The sequence below is a fragment of the Anas platyrhynchos genome, chromosome 7 (genome assembly GCF_047663525.1).
Source record: "Anas platyrhynchos isolate ZD024472 breed Pekin duck chromosome 7, IASCAAS_PekinDuck_T2T, whole genome shotgun sequence".
In the NCBI taxonomy this organism is placed as follows: Eukaryota; Metazoa; Chordata; class Aves; order Anseriformes; family Anatidae; genus Anas; species Anas platyrhynchos.
In genome coordinates this window covers 25928626-25945968 of record NC_092593.1, presented here as the reverse complement: position 1 = coordinate 25945968, position 17343 = coordinate 25928626, and the positions used below count along the sequence as shown (strand labels likewise).

The window sequence follows — 17343 nt, the reverse complement described above, 5'->3', positions numbered from 1 at the left end:
TCTTTGTGACATTTGATCTATCTCTGGTTGTCCCTGTTTCCCCCCCCTACCCCCCCTTGCTGGGGTGCCTGTTTTCAAAGGCTTTGTCCGTCAGTGGCTTTCATAGAATCACAGAATTGCAGGGGTTGGAAGGGATCTCGAGATCATCGGGTTCAACCCCCCTGCCAAAGCAGGTTCCTTAGAGCAGATTGCCCAGGTAGGTGTCCAGATGAGCCTTGAATATCTCCAGATGAGATTCCACAACCTCCAGCTGGTTCCAGTGCTCTGTTACCCTCACTGTGAAGAAGTTCTGACGCATGTTGGTGTGGAACTTCCTATGATCCGTGTTTTGGCTATTGCCTCTTGTCCTGTCCCCACAAACCACTGAAAAGAGGCTGGCCAAATCCCTCTGTCTCCTGTCTTGGTAGTGTAATCAGATAGCTGGCTCTGCCAGTCCTCTCTTGGCTCAACACAAGCCAGGAAAGAATACAGCTGGGAGGGGAGGGCTCATCTTCTGGCACTGCGGATACCACAAGACTGCTGCCTGGGGTTTCAAAAGAGTGCAGCAGCCTGGGTTTTGACAGCAAGCAGAAGAGGAGGCTAATGTACTTCCCAGTGTTACCTCCTGGTGGAAGGTGGTTTCTGTATGGGCACAAAGTTGCTGGGGAATCATGTTTAGGATTGAATGCTAAAGCCTTGGACAGCCCTAGAAGTCAGAGCTCTGCTGCTCTCAAAGGGAGCCATGTCAGAGAACTGATGTACACGTATTTGCTTTCTGAGGATTTGCATATATGTAGAGTTGAAAACAGCCTTCCACCACCAGTCTTAAGCATGAAACATGCACACATCTAACTACATCAGTGTCAGCCCTAAAGGTAAGTTAGGCCTTACTTTGCTTATGGACAATTTTTTGCTGGTGCTCAGTGCTGGGACTGTTGGTGCAAGGTGGTGTTAATGTTAGTGAAAGCCACAAGGGTCCAAGAGCTCTGAGTTTGCTGGTACACTGCAAAGTAGATGATCATGTTTCATGAAATCCTGTACTGTTCCATTGCACACTGAGTGTCCACTGACCTCCAGCTCTTGATGTGATAGGATCTACTGGTGTTTAACTTTGAAGGCTATTGATGTTTGAGTGAGTGATAGGGGGAAAAAAAAGGAACATACTAGTCATAAAAGAGAGGGAATGAATGAATGAATGAATGAGTATCCACAGAAGCAGGAAAAGTAGTCTCTCATTCTCCATGGCAGAGCAGGCAAAGGGTTCTTATGATCACACTGCCTTTTTTTTCCCTCCTAACGCAGAGGCAATACTGCTTGCTCTCCTCAGTACTACAGCAGCACTCTTCAGTTCATGTAGATAGATTGCGTCCTGCTGTACCCTATGGAGTCCTCCAGAAGGTGGAAATTTTGTGTTGGTGCAGAAGGAAAGCTATACTGTCAGGGAATTAAAAACAAAACAGAAGTATAAGCTTTAATTCCCCTTCCCACTTAGTTTGTTCTTTTCCCTGAAAAGGGCTAAGATTCTCCCTGTATTCTGTAATGCCAGAGGCTGGGTAGGAGCTAGTAAGTAACAAGACAATTTGTCAGAGGTGCTGCTGTATTATGACCCATCTGATTGTGGCGTGCTACTTGTGTCCGCAGGCAGGTAGGCATGTAGATCTCAAGATATTTCTGATGGATATTTCCATTGTCTCAAGAGTATTCAGAAATAACTTTTCTAGGTGCACTTTTTACATGCTGTTGTTAGTAACAGACTACCACACTGAGTGTTGTGTTCATTCATGCTATGGTCAGTGACAGCTGCTAGTAATTGCAGAGCTGTGTTTCAAACACATGCTCAGCCCTAGAGAAATGTTAATGCTAGCTGATTCAATTTGATCTATTTTGCATTTCCATCCTAACCCACACTTAAGACACCCTGCAGCTGACCAGCTATTTTATCTATAACCAGTTTCTGATCTTCACTAAGTGGTGATGTATTAGTTTGATGCAAGTTTCACTTACAGTAATATTTCCATCTGTTTTCATTATAGCTATATGCTGGCTCTGAACAGGAAGTCTACTTTGTTGGCTATGTCTGTATTATGCTGGCAGCAGGACATAACAGAAAATGAGTAAAATTTGTGCACTAGTATTTGTATGTCACTGCTTTGTAACAGTGCTCATGTTAAGAAAAATGGGAGGTAAGCTCTGCAAGTCTGACTTCAGCTACATCCTCACTCATTCCTGCTGAGTTCACATATTGTCTTTCTACCAGTCACCTGCCCTAGGTTCTCACCTGGCAACCACAGTCAATGTAGCATAGACAGCACTGCACCTGGATTAGCCATGAAAATTGGTTTGAGCTCAAAACCCCTTTTTCTGTACAGCCATTAGCCTCCCCTTTTCATGTCATAGTTAATGAAGTCTTGGGGAGAATAGACCACTTTTTGTTGTTGGGAACTACCAGCACCCTGTAGAGATTAAGTATTATTACAGGGGCTACTTTGTTTTTATCAACCCTTTCTTTGGGGTCCCATGCTAGTTGGGTATAAGGATGGGAATATAGAGCCCCTCTGGGTGGTCTTACATAGACTGGCACCCCTCTCACAGGCTTCTCCGCATTTTTTTTTAAAGCAGATTTAGCATATAGTGAGTGAGGCTTTCAGCACTTCAAGATTAGTTTTACAAGGGGCTCCTTCAAGTCAGGTGTTTGCTGGTTACTTACTATTGTAGGTAGGCCTTTTTGTTTTGAAGGGTTTGAGTCCTGCTTGGGGACCTGTGAGGAATAAGCCAGCCAGCCCTGTGCTCTGCCTCCAGCAGCATGGAGTTGCTAGCCTGTACTTAGCAAAATGGTGCTCTTAGGCTCAGGATAAAATGTCAGTGGAAGGGGTACTTTTAAGTTCTTATGTACTACCTGATGCTTACCCCCCACCTTGCAGCTGACATATGGCCATCTCAGCCACAACAATTAACTTCTCTCCCTTCTTGGAGCAGAGTTTTATTTAATGTTTGTATCGCATTCTGACAGTCTATCCCAATATGCACTGTGCTGAAAGGTACTAGAATCTGTTTCTGAGGTAGAATTTGGCCTGTAGCTGCTAATCACACAAAGGAAAGAGACACAAAGAATGTTAGTTGGCTTTTATTTTAGTCTGCACTAAAATATTCTTTAAAAAATGGATGGAATAGTTCTTCAGTCATAATCTGACCTGCTATATCACAATAAGAAGTAAGAGTCCAGACAACTGGAAAAAAGTTTTGCACCATTATGAATTACATGGGAAGGGAGGAGGGAACAGTTCCTATCTTTCACATCCAGTCAGACAGAATATAACAACACATGTACTGCATTTAGGACACTGCAGCATGGTTTTATTAGGCTCTTAGCCTATACGGCTTGTTTCCAGCATTTACTAAGTGCTTCTTTCCAAAATGCTAGTCCTCACTTAAGAAATATCTTGTAATCAGGATACTATGCTCCAGTTGGCACTAAAAATATACATTAAGAGAGGGGCTACAGTGTAGCTGTCACAGTCCTGTGAGCTCATTTATACTCAGTGGACACTACTGGAGCAATAAGGACGGTTCTGGTTTCTAAGATCTGTTGGACAGTAAGTCACTGCTGGTTTGACCAGAGGTGTGACAGAGACTGGATTTCAGTCCGAGAGGAAAGGAGGAAAAAAATCACAGGAAGTCAGAGAAGAATCTCAACTCTGCTATGAATGACATAAGGAGTCTAGTCCCACATTGAACTTGAACACTACCACATTCAGCTGCTTAGAAAAAAATAAGGCATAGCCTAGCAGCTCAAGGGGTTTAAGAAAACAGTATCTTTTAAACATTTAAAGTTTACATTTTTTTGTCTAGTATTTGAAATGTTACACAGTAGTGATACAGTGTCACTTAAACAACAGTATATGTGGGAATTTCCTTGTTAGCAGAGCTTGAGTAGAACCCATGCCTTAAAGTTTGGGCAGAGAAGCTAGCTTCCCCTTCAAGTTTTCAGCAAGCTTGTCCATGAACTCAAAAGTGTTCAAGTAGTCAGAACGTGTGACACTGTGGGGGAAACAAAACAAGACAGGCATTAGTTATAAAGCTTGTCACTTTGAGCACTGAGCAAAGACTGGTCAGAGGGGTGTTTAAGCCCTTCTCTGAAACCAGCAGTCTCATCTGTTCATCAAGATTTTTTTTTGTGAAAAGGCTCCAGAGAAGAGGTAGCTAGGTGGTAATTTGCAGTGAAGCAGGTATTTATCCTAAGAAATGGACAGGATGACATCTAGCCAGTGCACCCAGACTTAAAAAAAAAAAAAACAGCTAAGAAACCTTTATATTATTTCCCCCCTGCCAAACACTTGTCATAATAGCAGGTGCAGAGCAACCTAGACACTAAGCTACTTGGGGCAGGGAGTGTTTCATGTTCTCTGTATAGCATCAGCTGCAGAAGAGCCCAGTTCTGTGACCAAGCACCTGCAATTCCTAACCATGTCCACTACTAAAACAACATTCCAACGAACACCAAGTAAAACCAAGCCCCTTCCAAACAGAGTTGATTACTTCATTTACTTACTTAGGTAGGCCTTTGATACAGGCAGCAAGGTCTTTTGTCATGAAGCCTGATTCAATGGTCTCGATACACACTTCTTCCAGGGCAGCTGCAAAGGTCTTGAGGCTAGTGTTGTTGTCCAGTTTAGCTCTGTGAGCTAGTCCTCTGGTCCATGCAAATATAGAAGCTGAGAGAAAACACTAGATTAGTGTTCTTCTAGAACTCCTTAGATGTTGTACTAAACATATGTGGAACTGTTATTTTAACATTAGTAACACTGAAAACAGAAGGAAGTTTGGTGTTCTCTTTCCTATTACCAAACTTTTTATTTTCAGCTAGAAAAGCAGAACTTGGAAACTATCCCCTACCTCCAATCTCCTCTGTGTATCTGCAACTTTACCTTATTTTGTTCCTTCCCAAGTCAGAATGAATGACCTGTAAAGAGGCTCTGATTACAAAGAAAGCTGCCCTCATGACGGAGAACTTACGACAGCTGCCCTTAAGACACTCTTCTTCCTGGTATCACATTACATAGCATGGTCCCTGTGCAATTGTAGAGGACTCTTCTCTTCATATACCATTCTAGTTGCATTTACACTTTAAGCATGTACATGGCTTAGAGAATGGCTGGGTTTTATCTAAGCACCAGGGAGGGGAATAAAATAACTAAACAACCTAAACCTTAAGCCCTCTGTGGCTATACACACATCATTTGGGGAAGAGTGAAAGCATGTTTCAAATTTTATGCTTATGTCTAGCTCATTGCTCACATAAACTCCATTCCAGCCTGCTTTGGCTTCAGGGATTTCCCTAGTAGACAAGTGCATTATGAACTACCAATGTCACTACTACTATTAGTGTTAGGCTCCCCAGAAAAGATGTTCTTAAACCAAAAAGGTGTTCTTATACCAAACCTGTTCTTTTATGCATAGAGATCAAAGGGCAGTGAAAGGCAGCTCACCAATGGGGTTAGTGGAAGTTTCTTGGCCTTTCTGGTGCATGCGGTAGTGACGAGTAACTGTGCCATGAGCAGCTTCTGCTTCAACAGTCTTGCCATCAGGGCAGATCAGCACGCTGGTCATCATCCCCAGGGAACCATAGCCTACAGGATACATGGCTCAAAAAGTTCAGTGTCTCCTTCAGAGAGCTTTATCTAAATTGCTCTTAATCCCCCCATCCTACAAAACCCTCATAGCCTTGCTGTATTCATCAACAGCAGAGCTGCTGCTGCAACTGACTGACTAGTTTTGATAGTTTAAAGTTAGACAGCTCATCTGAGCAGAAAGCACTGCTGAACCATGAGATGAAGATATGTAGACATTCTGCCCCACTTCAAGAACATTAATATTCTCACCTTAAGACTTTTTTTTTTTTTTTAACTGAAAAAGGGCAGTCTGAGACTCCTAAGCAAGCAGCATTCATCTGACAGTTACTATCTCACCCAGATGGGATAGGAAACAAATTTGGGTTCTGAAAGTTTTCTTGCTCGTCTGTCTAGCACCTGTCAGTATGCTCACCACTGGTCAACCATTAGAATAGAAAGCATCTTGGTTATTATATTGCTAGGAACTGCCATCCGGTTAAGAAATACAACTAAATACATGGTTTGCATTCAGTGGATTTTCTTGTTCAAAGTGAAATCAGAATTGTTTGCTTTTTTGATAGCTCCATGACTGGCCACAGGTGTGAAGTTTCCAAGACCCAACACCACATCTTGGGCCACTACATAAGATGACACAAGGCCACAAGAGACTGCTACTGAGTTTACTGCAGTACAGCACAGGAAGCATCTCATACCTTGTGCAACAGAATCAGACTGCACATCCCCATCATAGTTCTTGCAGGCCCAGACAAAGCCTCCTTCAGATTTCAGGGCCTGAGCAACCATATCATCAATGAGCCTATGTTCATACCAGATCTTCTTGGCTTCAAACTGGGACTTGTATTCTCTAGAAAACAAAAACCAGAATACCCTGATATATAAAAACAAGCTGCACAACTCATGCAAGTAACTGTGCATAGGGGCGAGTTAAACAATGCTGGAAGAAGTGTGCATCATCTTTACTTTTTTCTTAATTGTTATGGTCAGTGCAAGTCTCTTCAGAAACAGAGAAGAACCCATATGGAATCCATGACTTTCTGTTAGAAGAGATGAACACCATAGCCTTAAATAGTAGTGTGTCCTGCAGGACATTGCAGACTGTGACAGGGAAGGCGCACAGACCCCCCCAAAGTGAATTAACAGCAACAGCTCATAAGACTGCAGAAAATATTTATGCCACAGAATCACAGAATTTCTAGGTTGGAAGAGACCTCAAGATCATCGAGTCCAACCTCTAACCTAACACTAACAGTCCCCACTAAACCATATCCCTAAGCTCTACATCTAAACGTCTCCCGAAGAATGACACACTGTAGTAGGAAGTAGACAACCACCATAATTACCTGTCATAGATCTCTTGGAAGATGTCTTTAAAGCGGCCATCGTATCTCTTCAGGATGGTATTCTTAGTGCTCATGTAGAGAGGCCAGCCTTTAGACAGCGCCATTTGGAAGGAACTGTGGGCAAAGTCCTTGATAGACTGGTCAAGATTGTACATTCCCATGGCTACACCACCACAGCCTGTTAGCAGAGAGAGAACAGATTTCAATTGGATTTAATTTTGCTTAAGAATTCACCAGTCTTATGGCAGGTAGGCATTATTCCCAGATAACAGTTTTCATTTTAATGCTGGTTCTTTCAGGAAAAGATTCACTTTGCACTATCAGCTCAAAGCTGGAGCAGTCCCATGGATAAGAAAGGTGTTCTTCTTTTAAAGGTCATAGTATTAAGATGTACTTAGCTAATACCCCTAAGACGCTTCTACCTAATCCACATCTAAGAAGCAAAACTGTGACAGGAGTGAGCATGCTTGAATTTCTACTAATGGGATAAATAATGGAGAGTGTTTTCCATTAAAGCAGCAGAAAGAGGTTTGGAGTGGGGGACTCAGTCAAAGCTAGAAGTGGGTTTGCTCCCATCAGGCTTCCACTACACTGCAGAACTAGCTCCAGCAATAAGAGCCTGCTTTTTTTTTTTTTAAACCTACCTCAGGTAAACAAGCCCCCACATGCATTCCTGCCTCTTTGTTTGCACGTGTTTGGCATACCCTACAGCTTTGTTTCACCTGCTCAGACTCACTTCCTGCAAGTTGTGGAGAGAATATACCAGTCATCTGGGTTCAAGGTAAAGTCTTCAAAAGAAGACTGAGGAACCATCAGTGTTCACATGACTGTATGATGCAGATGAATTAGCAGCCTGAATGGGAGTGCCTTAAACTTACAGCCCAGCTCACCTGGGGGAAAGCAGCATTCAGATCACGTGAAAGTCTGGTTGGGGGAGTGAAGGTAGGGTCTAAGGCTTTATGACAAAGCTTTGTCATCTTCACAACAGCTTTTTGTGCTTTTAAGTGAAAAAGGAGCTACGTTCTTAATTTCAAGCATCTTACTATTGCCACCTCTGTGGTTTGTTGTGCCTTTATCAGTGATCTTTGCTCTGGAAACAACCCAGGTTTATTTTATTTTGATATTACAAAAAACTTTTCTGTTTTCAATCTGTCCTTACCTCCAGATTATTATATGGATATGCATGCTGGATAAGCCTCCTCTGGCTTTTCCTCTCTTTATCTGCTTGCCAAGATAGCAAGGTCATTTAAGTTGGTATTGGCAGGGAATGGAATTCTTGCTGTTACCAGTGAAAATACACGTTGTCCCCCTGCCTCAGTCAAGGGCAGAACAGGGTCTGACCAAAGACTGTTGCCTCAGGAGCCATGATTTCATAGTTAGCTGGACAACAGCTATTACGTTTTACTCAAATACTTATTTGCATATAGGTAGAAAGCTTGTTGCAATCATGCAATCCTACAGCCAATTAAAGCCTCTCAATCCAGTGTCAGGGTTGAAGATATTAGTATAACGATGGGACAAGCTTCCCTTATGCACGGTGGAGGTGTGCTGGCACAGCAGCTGCCTGTGGGCTGGGGAACTCCCCCAGAGCAACAGCAGTAACTTGCTGTGTCTGCACTACCTTGCTTTCTGCTTGCTGACTCAGCACACCAGAGCAGTGAATCAGTCCGGCAGCTAGGACTGCCAGACACCTCCAGTACAGGCTCTCCAGTCACTTAGCGAATTAAAACATATTAGAGCTGACAGTGATGCAGGTAAAGTCTGGGTAAGAGACTGCAACAAGAGACACTAGAGATTTGGTTTCCTGTGAGCAAGAATGCCAGAGAAATCAAACATTACATACAGTCAAATAGTTTTGGGACCTGTTTCCCAAGCTAAATGCACACAAAACTAGGATTCTGTGTTGTTTACATGGACATATTAGGTCTTTGCAGCTAGAAATAAAGCATTGCACACTCACTTACACAGGTCAGCATCAGGCTTCAAATCCTGAACCCTCTGATCACTGAAAGGCAAGATAGATGACTGGTGTGATGTTTTCCTCAGTCCTGCCTCTGAACACCGTGGATTGTAGCAAGGTGTATATAACTGTTTTCGCACAAAGCCCAGTAGTGTCAGCACTCCCCGTCCTGAGACTAGCAATGCCTACAACCAGCACAACAACATGGCCCAAATGCCTTTGTGACTCCATCTGTTAAAACACAGAGCCTACACATCCAGGATCACCCTTGTCAAATCTCCTTTCTACCTTTTAGAGTTAGTGTCAGTTCTCATTTCTATTGAGAAAGACTGCTTAATAAAGAAGGGTACAAACTGAAAAGGTGTATAGAGCCCAGCAAGACAAACTAGAACCAGGAAGAATTGTACCTGAATTGTTCTTAAATACTGTTCCCCTCAGGTCAAGCACTATTTAGCAAGTTTCCCTCTAATCAGAGGTCAAAGCATGTTATTACCGGAGTCATTATACAATAACACAGCAGGTGGCCAGTCTAGTATGGTTGGGTATTTGATGTGCTGCTTTGATCCCAGGAAGATTTGAAGTAACTTTCAGTACTTCCCAGATGAATAACAAAGCCTCTAACCTTCTCCTACCTCTGCCTCCTGAAGTCATATTGTACCATCAAACATATCCAACTAATAACTGAATTAAGCCAGAACTACCAGTTCCAAGGAAAACAGGGGTGGTACCTACTTTCAAAGTTGGGGTGGTACCTACTTTCAAAGTTATGGACCAGATAGGTGACTGGTTTGCCTCCATCTCCTGGAGTGTATGTCATCTCTACTTTTCCAGGCCCAGGTACCACAAAATCCGTTGCTCTGTACTATTAAAATAAGAAATAAAATCACCATGATTATTTTATGTATCAGGAGGACAGAGTCATAAAGATAATGAGGGTAGGGTAAAGATGTAGAAATGAACAGTTGTAAAAAAAACCAACACAACAAAACAAAGGACATTGAACAGGCTGTTACTTACTCAGCCATGTGTGCATTGGACTATCCTACTGGAGAGGAGAAAGACAAGAACTTAAGAGTCTGCCTGTGTCAGAAGTAACTTTCCTCTTCAGGGGAAAAAGCTTGCAGATTCTTGAGCTCCATCAATTGTCACAGCATTTATTTTTGCAAATGCATAGAAGTTTTAAAGTGCCAAGTATCCAGAGTTTTGTGTGGTTTTTGAGTAGAAATCTTTCTTTCTCCCCTCCAAGCCATTCATATCCCAGCTGATCACAAGAATAAAGAAAAATCATACAGCATCTAAACAAAAGCCGCTACTTCTATCCATTGTATGACACTTGTAAGGCCAACTTGCAGTAAGAATTCTTGGAGTTCTGTAAATTGCTACACATTTTGCTCCTTTGAGCTGCACGGACTCAGAAGAGCCAACAGGTACTTCAAGTTTTTAAATGGTGTCTCATCTTCCCAACTGTCCAAAAGAGTGCTCTTTAAGGTCACATTTCCTTGAAGTCTATAATCCATTTTCATGTAGTTTCCCTTTTATGAGAAAATCTGGTCCTGTAACTTCGGAACAGCTCAAGAAGTGTCTTGCTGGCATGTCCTTCACATTATTCCTTCCATTTTTATCTCATGCCTTGGCAGGGTATTAATCCTCCCCTTTAATCCATTGTTTCTTATTATTTTGACCTTCTCAATTATTCAGTACTGTTAAGGATTTTGGACCACATTCTTTTCCATTGTCAGGACTCATTTTACCTTCCCACCCCAGCTAATCTTACAGCTTGCCCTCAGTGTTGGATTTACTCATTTATTTAAGTAGTTGCCTTTTCATGGAAAGCTTCCCTTCTGTCACGCCTGGCTGCTTTACAGGGCATCATTTCTCAAGGATAACAGTACAGCTGATATTTATCTTCTGGACTGCCCAAAGGCCACTACACTGAGTGCCACACAACTTCTCATGGCCTTGTACTACCTCTGCCAATGGACATTTCCCTCCTTCCATTCTGCAGCCTGATGTGTCTACTGTGAATACCAGCCCTGCAGGAGCGCTGTCTGATACCCAGTTGTTGATGTCAAGCTTAAGAGGCAGAGCACAGTTTAAAAGAAAAACCTTGTAAAATAACTTCTCCCATTTTGAGAAGCCACTCAGATCTTTCACCATGAGCAACATTTGCCACCAGGAAGCCCTTATGAGAAGCAAAAAGATGGGCTGTGTAAAGCATATTTTCTAAAGGCATTTATACGTAGGGAGGAGGGTTCTGCAGAGGTGAAGAAAACAGCTTAGAGGAAAGAGTTGTATCCTGCATTTAAGTATAGCCCTGTCTAATCCAAGCAGGGGTCCCTGAACACTGTTTGTTAAACAGTGCAGCTGTATAAACAAAGGCATGAAACAGACTCTCCCACATTTTGTCAGGTGCTGTATGAAGTGCTAGCAAGTACCCACTCTCAAGTGGACTGCAAGGGATAAAGCAGCAGCACAGGGATATCTGAGTGCTCTGAAGCTCTACACTAGTTTAGGACTAAGGCTGTTCGTATAGCAAGAAAAGAGGGGGTAAGCACTGAAGTGACTCACTTGATCCCCATAAGCGTGACGGCCAATGACAATGGGTTTTACCCATCCAGACACCAACCGAGGGATGTTCTTGCAGATAATAGCCTCCCTGAAGACAGTTCCACCTAGGATGTTTCTAATTGTCCCATTGGGAGACTTCCACATCTGCTTCAGCTTGAACTCCTCCACTCTTTTCTCATCAGGAGTGATGGTTGCACACTTTATGCCAACATGGTATTTCTTTATGGCTTCAGCAGCTTCCACGGTCACTTTATCATTTGTAGCATCACGATGCTCAATGCCCAAGTCATAGCTAGAACAAACCCACAAAGACAGTCAGAATTGCCCACGGCATTGGTTCACATCCAACAGGAAAGAAACCAGACCCCATAGTTCCAGCACTCTACCCTAACTGAAGTTATTTCCCTCCCTCTCCAGCAGCATTCACACTGGAAGAACATAGAGGCTGGTGGGAAGGTGGACAAAAAAAAAAAAAAAAACACAAAAAACAGCTTCAGTTTATGTCTGAGTCTCTATTCCAGTGTGGGACATGGCCAGTATCTTCTTTGCCTTCCCTTCTAAGCTTCCTGACAGTGGAGCTTCCAGCCTGGGTTTCTCATGGCATGGAACAGCACAATGCCCAAGTGAATATAGGCCTTTATTTCAAGCCTCGTACTGAGGGTTTTGGCTTCCTTTATATACTGAGTGTGTGAAGCAACACCAGGCTTCAAATTGAAAACTGCTTTGACAATGGACCCACAATCCTGCTCTGGCAGCACAACTGCTGAGAGTCCCCTCAAACAGTCAGAGGAAGCATGTTTCCTCCACTGTTTCACTAGCTTTTTGAGAACAATGGGTGCCCAGTGTGGGCTAGTCCTGAAGCATAGCCAGCTCTACATGAATCTAGCTATTGTGCCAGCTCAGCTGGGGGTCTGCTTTGCCTCCTCCCACCCCTCTTTGAAAAGGGAGGTTCTCCAGTCTGTGTGCATGTATTATGCTGCTGAGTTCCTGTTTGTCTGGGTCTCAACACCAGCAAGAAAAAGCCTGATGTAGGTGGCATACAAATGACATCAGGAACAGGGGAAGAGGTCAGACCTGTGGGTTTAATAACAGCAGCTACCACTGAAGGCCTTTTTCCACACAGCTAGGAGCAACACAGCTGGATATTTATCTAATAATTATAGCTCAGAGGCTAAAAAGGAAAGGAATTGTTTATTCTGCTTGACCAGATGCTGTACATAGCATGCATGTCGTTTTTGCCTTAACAGCTGTATTTATTTTTTCCAAAAAGGAAGCATAGGACAGCCTAGGCTCAGGGAATAATTGCAAGCTGCTCGCACTGCCAGCGGCAGAGGTCAAGCTTAGAGACAACATGGCAGAATTTGTGCCCTACAGCTGCCCTTTTGCCCTCTGGGCAGGTCTCCAAAAACCTGCTCAGAGTCCACAGATGTTAGGCTTCAAGCCAAAGAATGGCTGAAAAAAATAATGTTTCTAATTTTTTAGGCTGCAGGAAACCATGCAGGCTGCCCAGGTACTGGAAAGCAAAGACAGAGGAGATGAAAACGCAGACCATGGCCATAAGGGAACTTCTTAGAGGCACAGCAGAAAACAGGTAATTCCTTATTAAACATTCACTGCCTACTGCTGTGAAAAACCCCCAAAGGTGCTGCCAGTGGAGAGTTAGCCAAACTATCTTCATCATGAACCCACATTTTCCACAGTACTTAGTGAAATTGGTCCTTTAGGTAAGCTGACTAGGAAGTCAGCTTGGAATTCTACCAGTGTAAAAATGGGCTAGTAGCCTCTCTGCACTAGTGGTGGAAGAGCTACAAGTCTCTCAGTGATAAGTGAAACCTGATCAGTGCTTAATGACACATGCAAATTGTAGCACCAGTCGGCTGTATGTCATAAAGAGCAATTACCTGTGCAAATCCAGATCTACATAAGGAAATATCAGCTTTTCTTTAATTAGTTCCCAGATGACCCGTGTCATCTCATCTCCTTGCATCTCCACAACAGAGCCTCCTTGGATTTTTTTAGACATCTTTATCTGTAGTAGATTAAATAAAAACAAAAACAAATCTGAGTTAAAATACACCAGTGATATACCAATACATGTACCCTGTGCTTTTACAACACAATGACTAGAGAAATACTAACACTGCATACAGGACCTCTCCTGAGGTCTTGAGAACAACTAACTGGTATTTTTCTTGAAGCCCCAGCTCCCAGAGAGATCTACCTGGAAATAAAATAAAAAGACTAACAGCTGAGAGTCAAGGGCCTGTGTTCTGAGCTTTAATTATGGCTGTACAAGGGAATTGGAAAGCATAACCAAACTGCTCCCCCCAAATTCCACAGAAATAGATGAGCACTTTTTAAGATTTCATGAGTTCTAGTCCAGTTGCCTATTTCCCTCTTTTTTTCCCCTGGAGAATGGTTGTTAATGAGCATATATTTTAATGACAGTTCAGATTACTGGCACTATTAATATTAATACATTGTCAGATTCTTTATTAGCTTCCTTCCCCAGGGAAGATAGAAGCAGGTACAGAAACCCAAGGGCCACATCAACAGTACTTGCTCCTGGCAAGGTTTACTTATGCTGTAAAAATAAATACCAGACTTTTTTTTCCTGTATGGTACAGAGGTTTCCTAAGATATTTGTTCAGGCTTTAAAAAAATCAACCCTGAACTCTACCCTTCCAGTTGCACTTTGATCCTTGACAAAAAACAACCTCACAAGCCACTGGACTTTCTTAACATAGTGCCCGGCTTTCTAACATCCATAGTTTCTTGATTCTTAGCTCTGATTATGCAAGAGCTATGACTTGGCATTTTCTTCCTCCCAAGATAGTCCAGTTCTTGTATGCAGCTGCTAGGATAGTACAGTGAGATACCAAGCCCTTGCACCTGGATTTACAGTCTCACAGATACTAAGGCCCATGAATGGCTTTACCTAGATGAATAGACCCAGTGTTCAGGAGGGCTCCTAATTCTGGATGCAGTTATTCAGAGGTACAAGGTTTGTAGTGCAAGGGCCCCAGGCTAAAAATGCCTGGGGAGACTGCTCCCAACAGCAAGAACTACAATGAAAAAGAGCAAGCAAATACTCAGTAACTCACAACCTCATATTGCTCAATTTCACATGAGCACATAAACTTGAAAGAATGAACTAGTCAGGCACTTTTATCCCAGAGGAAGATAAAAATCTTGGCTCACATTACATCTTTTTAGTCCTCACGGAACACTAACTTGTTTGCTCACACGCAGCGTCTGTACTCAGTTTATTTATGCAAGTATTTCATGCCTAATTTTCAGTGATGACAGCTTAAATAGGGACCTTCTCACACTCCTGTGGCCAAGGCACAGGGTTACTGGCCAGAAGACTCCAATTTTGCTCTTGGCACTTACACATTTGGAGAAACTTTGGTGATTCATTTAAGACAGAATGTACACCAACTCTCACCCACCAGGGCTTGTTTTGTGGTTTGATCCCTACTTAAGCAAGGCAAATCAGACAATGTCAGTCTCCCCAGAGCAACAGGTTTTGCAAAGCTAGCTTAGGACCTACACAGCAGCATTGTCATGAGGGGAAGACATGGTACACGAGATGTGCCTGCACTTGAGATGCACACCTCCACCAAGATGTGGAAATCGCAGCTTCTTTAGCAACTCTGCCAGTGCCATATGTGTTCGTCCGATCACGGCAGCAGCACCTTTCCTCCCCTGCAGCCCTCGCCCTGCGTACAGGCACAGCTCTGCAGCATCCTCCCTCCTCCGAGCGCCGGTGCTGCCGTGCCACCGGCTGCGCTTCCCCGGAGCACACCCCTCCTGCAGTGTCACTCGTCCCCTTGGATTTTGCACTCTCCAGCGCTGCCGAAGGTCAGTAGGGTCCTTTCCCTACCCCACCCCTTCTCAGCCATTTAACCAGAGCAGCTAAACACCAGCGTGTAACAACCCCCGAGCTCCCCTGGGTCTGCGGCGGGGCCCACAGCCGGCAATTCGCTATTTCGACACCTCAGCTCCCGGCTGCAGAAGCCGTCTCCCGACCAGGCCTGCCCGGGGGCGAGCCGTGGCGGCTGGGGCAGGCCCTGCCTGCACTTGTCTCCCAGCCCCAGCCCCAACCCAGCCCAGCCCCCCCAGCCCACCGGCGACGGGGCGAGGCCGGGCCCAGCGGGGAGCGGCGGCGGATGGCGAAGGGAGGATCCGCCCGCTGCGGGTCTCCTGCCCACAACACCAACAAAAACAGAACCAAAAAACAACACAAAAACCCGAAAAACGCCAAGCCGCCGTTCCGGGGTCTCCCTGCGGGGAGGGGACGCGGCACACCCGGGGGGCGAGGACAAAAGGCACGGCCCCGTCCCCAGCCCCCCCCCCCGCTACCTGCAGCACTGCCCGGCTCCTCCTGCGGCGCTCCCAGCGGTGCGGGCCCGGCCGCCTGCGGAGCCTCTTATGGGGCCGCGCCCCCGCCCGGCTCCTCCTTGCTGCTGCTCCTCCTCCTCCTGCTTCTTCTCCTGCTCCTCCTCCTCCTGCTGCTCCTCCCGGCGGCGGGGCGGGGCCTGCGGTTGCCGGACACGGACACGGCCCCGAGCCCGGAACCGGCCGCCCCCCGCCCGGCTGTGCGCCCCGCTGCCGGGCAGCGCCTGCCCGCCCCGCTCCCTGCCCTGCTCAGCCCAGCCTGCGGGCACAGGCGGCACGGAGGCCCGGGGGGTGCCGCAGCGCTGCCCCCTGCCTGCGGGGCCGGCCGGGGGGGCTCGGCGGCCCCGTCCCGCAGGTACCCGGCCGGGGGCGGGCGGGTCGGGGCCGGTTGGCGCTGCCTTGGCCGCCATCGGTGGCGATTGCGCAGGGCTGGGAGCGGGGGGGGGGCCGCCGGGCCCGGCCCGCAGGCGATCGGCCCCGGGGGCTTGAAACGCCGCCGAGGCCCCGGGGAGCCGGGCCCGGCCCCGCCAGGCGAGCGCCGCCCCCGCGGGAGCAGCGGCTGCGCCCTCCGGCTCCTCCGGGCCGCGGCCGTGCGGGTCCCGCCGGGCCCCAGGCGGGCAGGGAGCGGGGAGGGGGCTTGGAGCTGCTGCTCGCCCCCTGAGGGTGCTCGGCAGGCGGCGGCGGGGGCAGCGTAGGCCTGGCTTGCGTTTAGGAAGCAAGTGCCCAGTGGCCCTAGGTTTTTGAAGAAAGGGTTGTGAATCTACCTGGAGGCATTTCCCGTGAGGCGCGGTGTCCGCGCACATTCAGCTATCTGCTGTCTGAACGGCTTTGCAGGAACGCACAATGGTTAATATACACCATGGCTTGCAGGAGGGAAAGGTGTGGAAGCCTTCCAGCCCGTAACACAAACTTACGTAAAGTACGACCAAAATTGCTCTTAAAACTTTGTTTGTGATGTCTTTTTTCCTTATGGTTTTGTGTATATTGGGAGGAACTGCTCTAGAGGTGCTCGCTGTACCGAGCAGTAAGCAGGTCCTGCAGAGCCCTGCAGCCTCCAGATGTTTGCCTTTGTGCGCTGCTGGGAGGAGTGGGCAGGCCCCGTGGGCTGCAGCAGCTGGGGAGCAGTGCCCCTGCCACCCGGCAGCCACGTGGATCTCCTCTGGACTGCGCAGGCTTTTCCTGTGGGTTCCTAGAGCTTGGATGAAAGCATTCTAGCCAGCAAAATACACGTATGCCCAAGGGGAAGCTTGAAACCTTCTCCCGTGAAGGAGCGCGTATCAGCTGCAAAGCAGGAAGCGGACTTGGAGAGCTTTGATCCTTGTTGTGGATAAAGGGTGTCAGCCGTCACTCGTGTGCTCTGTCAGCTGCCAGGGTTCCAGCTCTGTCAGATGTTTCATCGAGTCTTGCTTGAACAAAGATGAAGGTAGTAAGCGCCTTAGCTTGTGGGGAAAGATGTGTAGGCTTT

The 17343-nt window shown here is 46.0% G+C and overlaps 2 protein-coding genes across 7 annotated transcripts in view; one reads left to right on the top strand and one right to left on the bottom strand.

The window, feature by feature from the left end:
• Positions 1 to 3087: 3087 nt before the first annotated feature.
• IDH1 (isocitrate dehydrogenase (NADP(+)) 1) lies at positions 3088 to 15976 on the bottom strand. 3 transcript variants are annotated; one of them, XM_027461486.2, is made up of 10 exons: positions 15843 to 15884; positions 14416 to 14542; positions 13379 to 13506; positions 11478 to 11769; positions 9666 to 9771; positions 6950 to 7127; positions 6302 to 6453; positions 5466 to 5606; positions 4529 to 4691; positions 3088 to 4017 (listed from the first exon to the last, which is right to left on the bottom strand). In XM_027461486.2, the coding sequence occupies exons 3-10, from the start codon at positions 13498 to 13500 to the stop codon at positions 3924 to 3926; spliced, it is 1248 nt and encodes a 415-aa protein (XP_027317287.1). In that variant the 5' UTR covers positions 13501 to 13506; positions 14416 to 14542; positions 15843 to 15884; the 3' UTR covers positions 3088 to 3923. The 3 variants fall into 3 exon arrangements, with proteins under 3 accessions (XP_027317287.1, XP_005016877.1, XP_027317286.1); XM_005016820.6 differs by lacking the exon at positions 14416 to 14542 and adding an exon at positions 13617 to 13698 and having other exon boundaries at positions 15843 to 15878; XM_027461485.3 differs by lacking the exon at positions 14416 to 14542 and having other exon boundaries at positions 15843 to 15976.
• A 16-nt stretch (positions 15977 to 15992) lies between these two features.
• The window catches only part of PIKFYVE (phosphoinositide kinase, FYVE-type zinc finger containing), a 61951-nt gene continuing 60600 nt past the window's right edge, over positions 15993 to 17343 (top strand). Inside the window, exon 1 of one of the 4 annotated variants that reach the window (XM_072041043.1) lies at positions 15993 to 16233. The gene's annotated coding sequence lies outside the window, so the exon portion shown is untranslated. Of the gene's footprint in view, positions 16234 to 16645; positions 16798 to 17343 lie in introns of those variants that run through there. The other 3 variants (XM_027461473.3, XM_027461474.3, XM_005016817.6) reach the window with 3 other exon arrangements.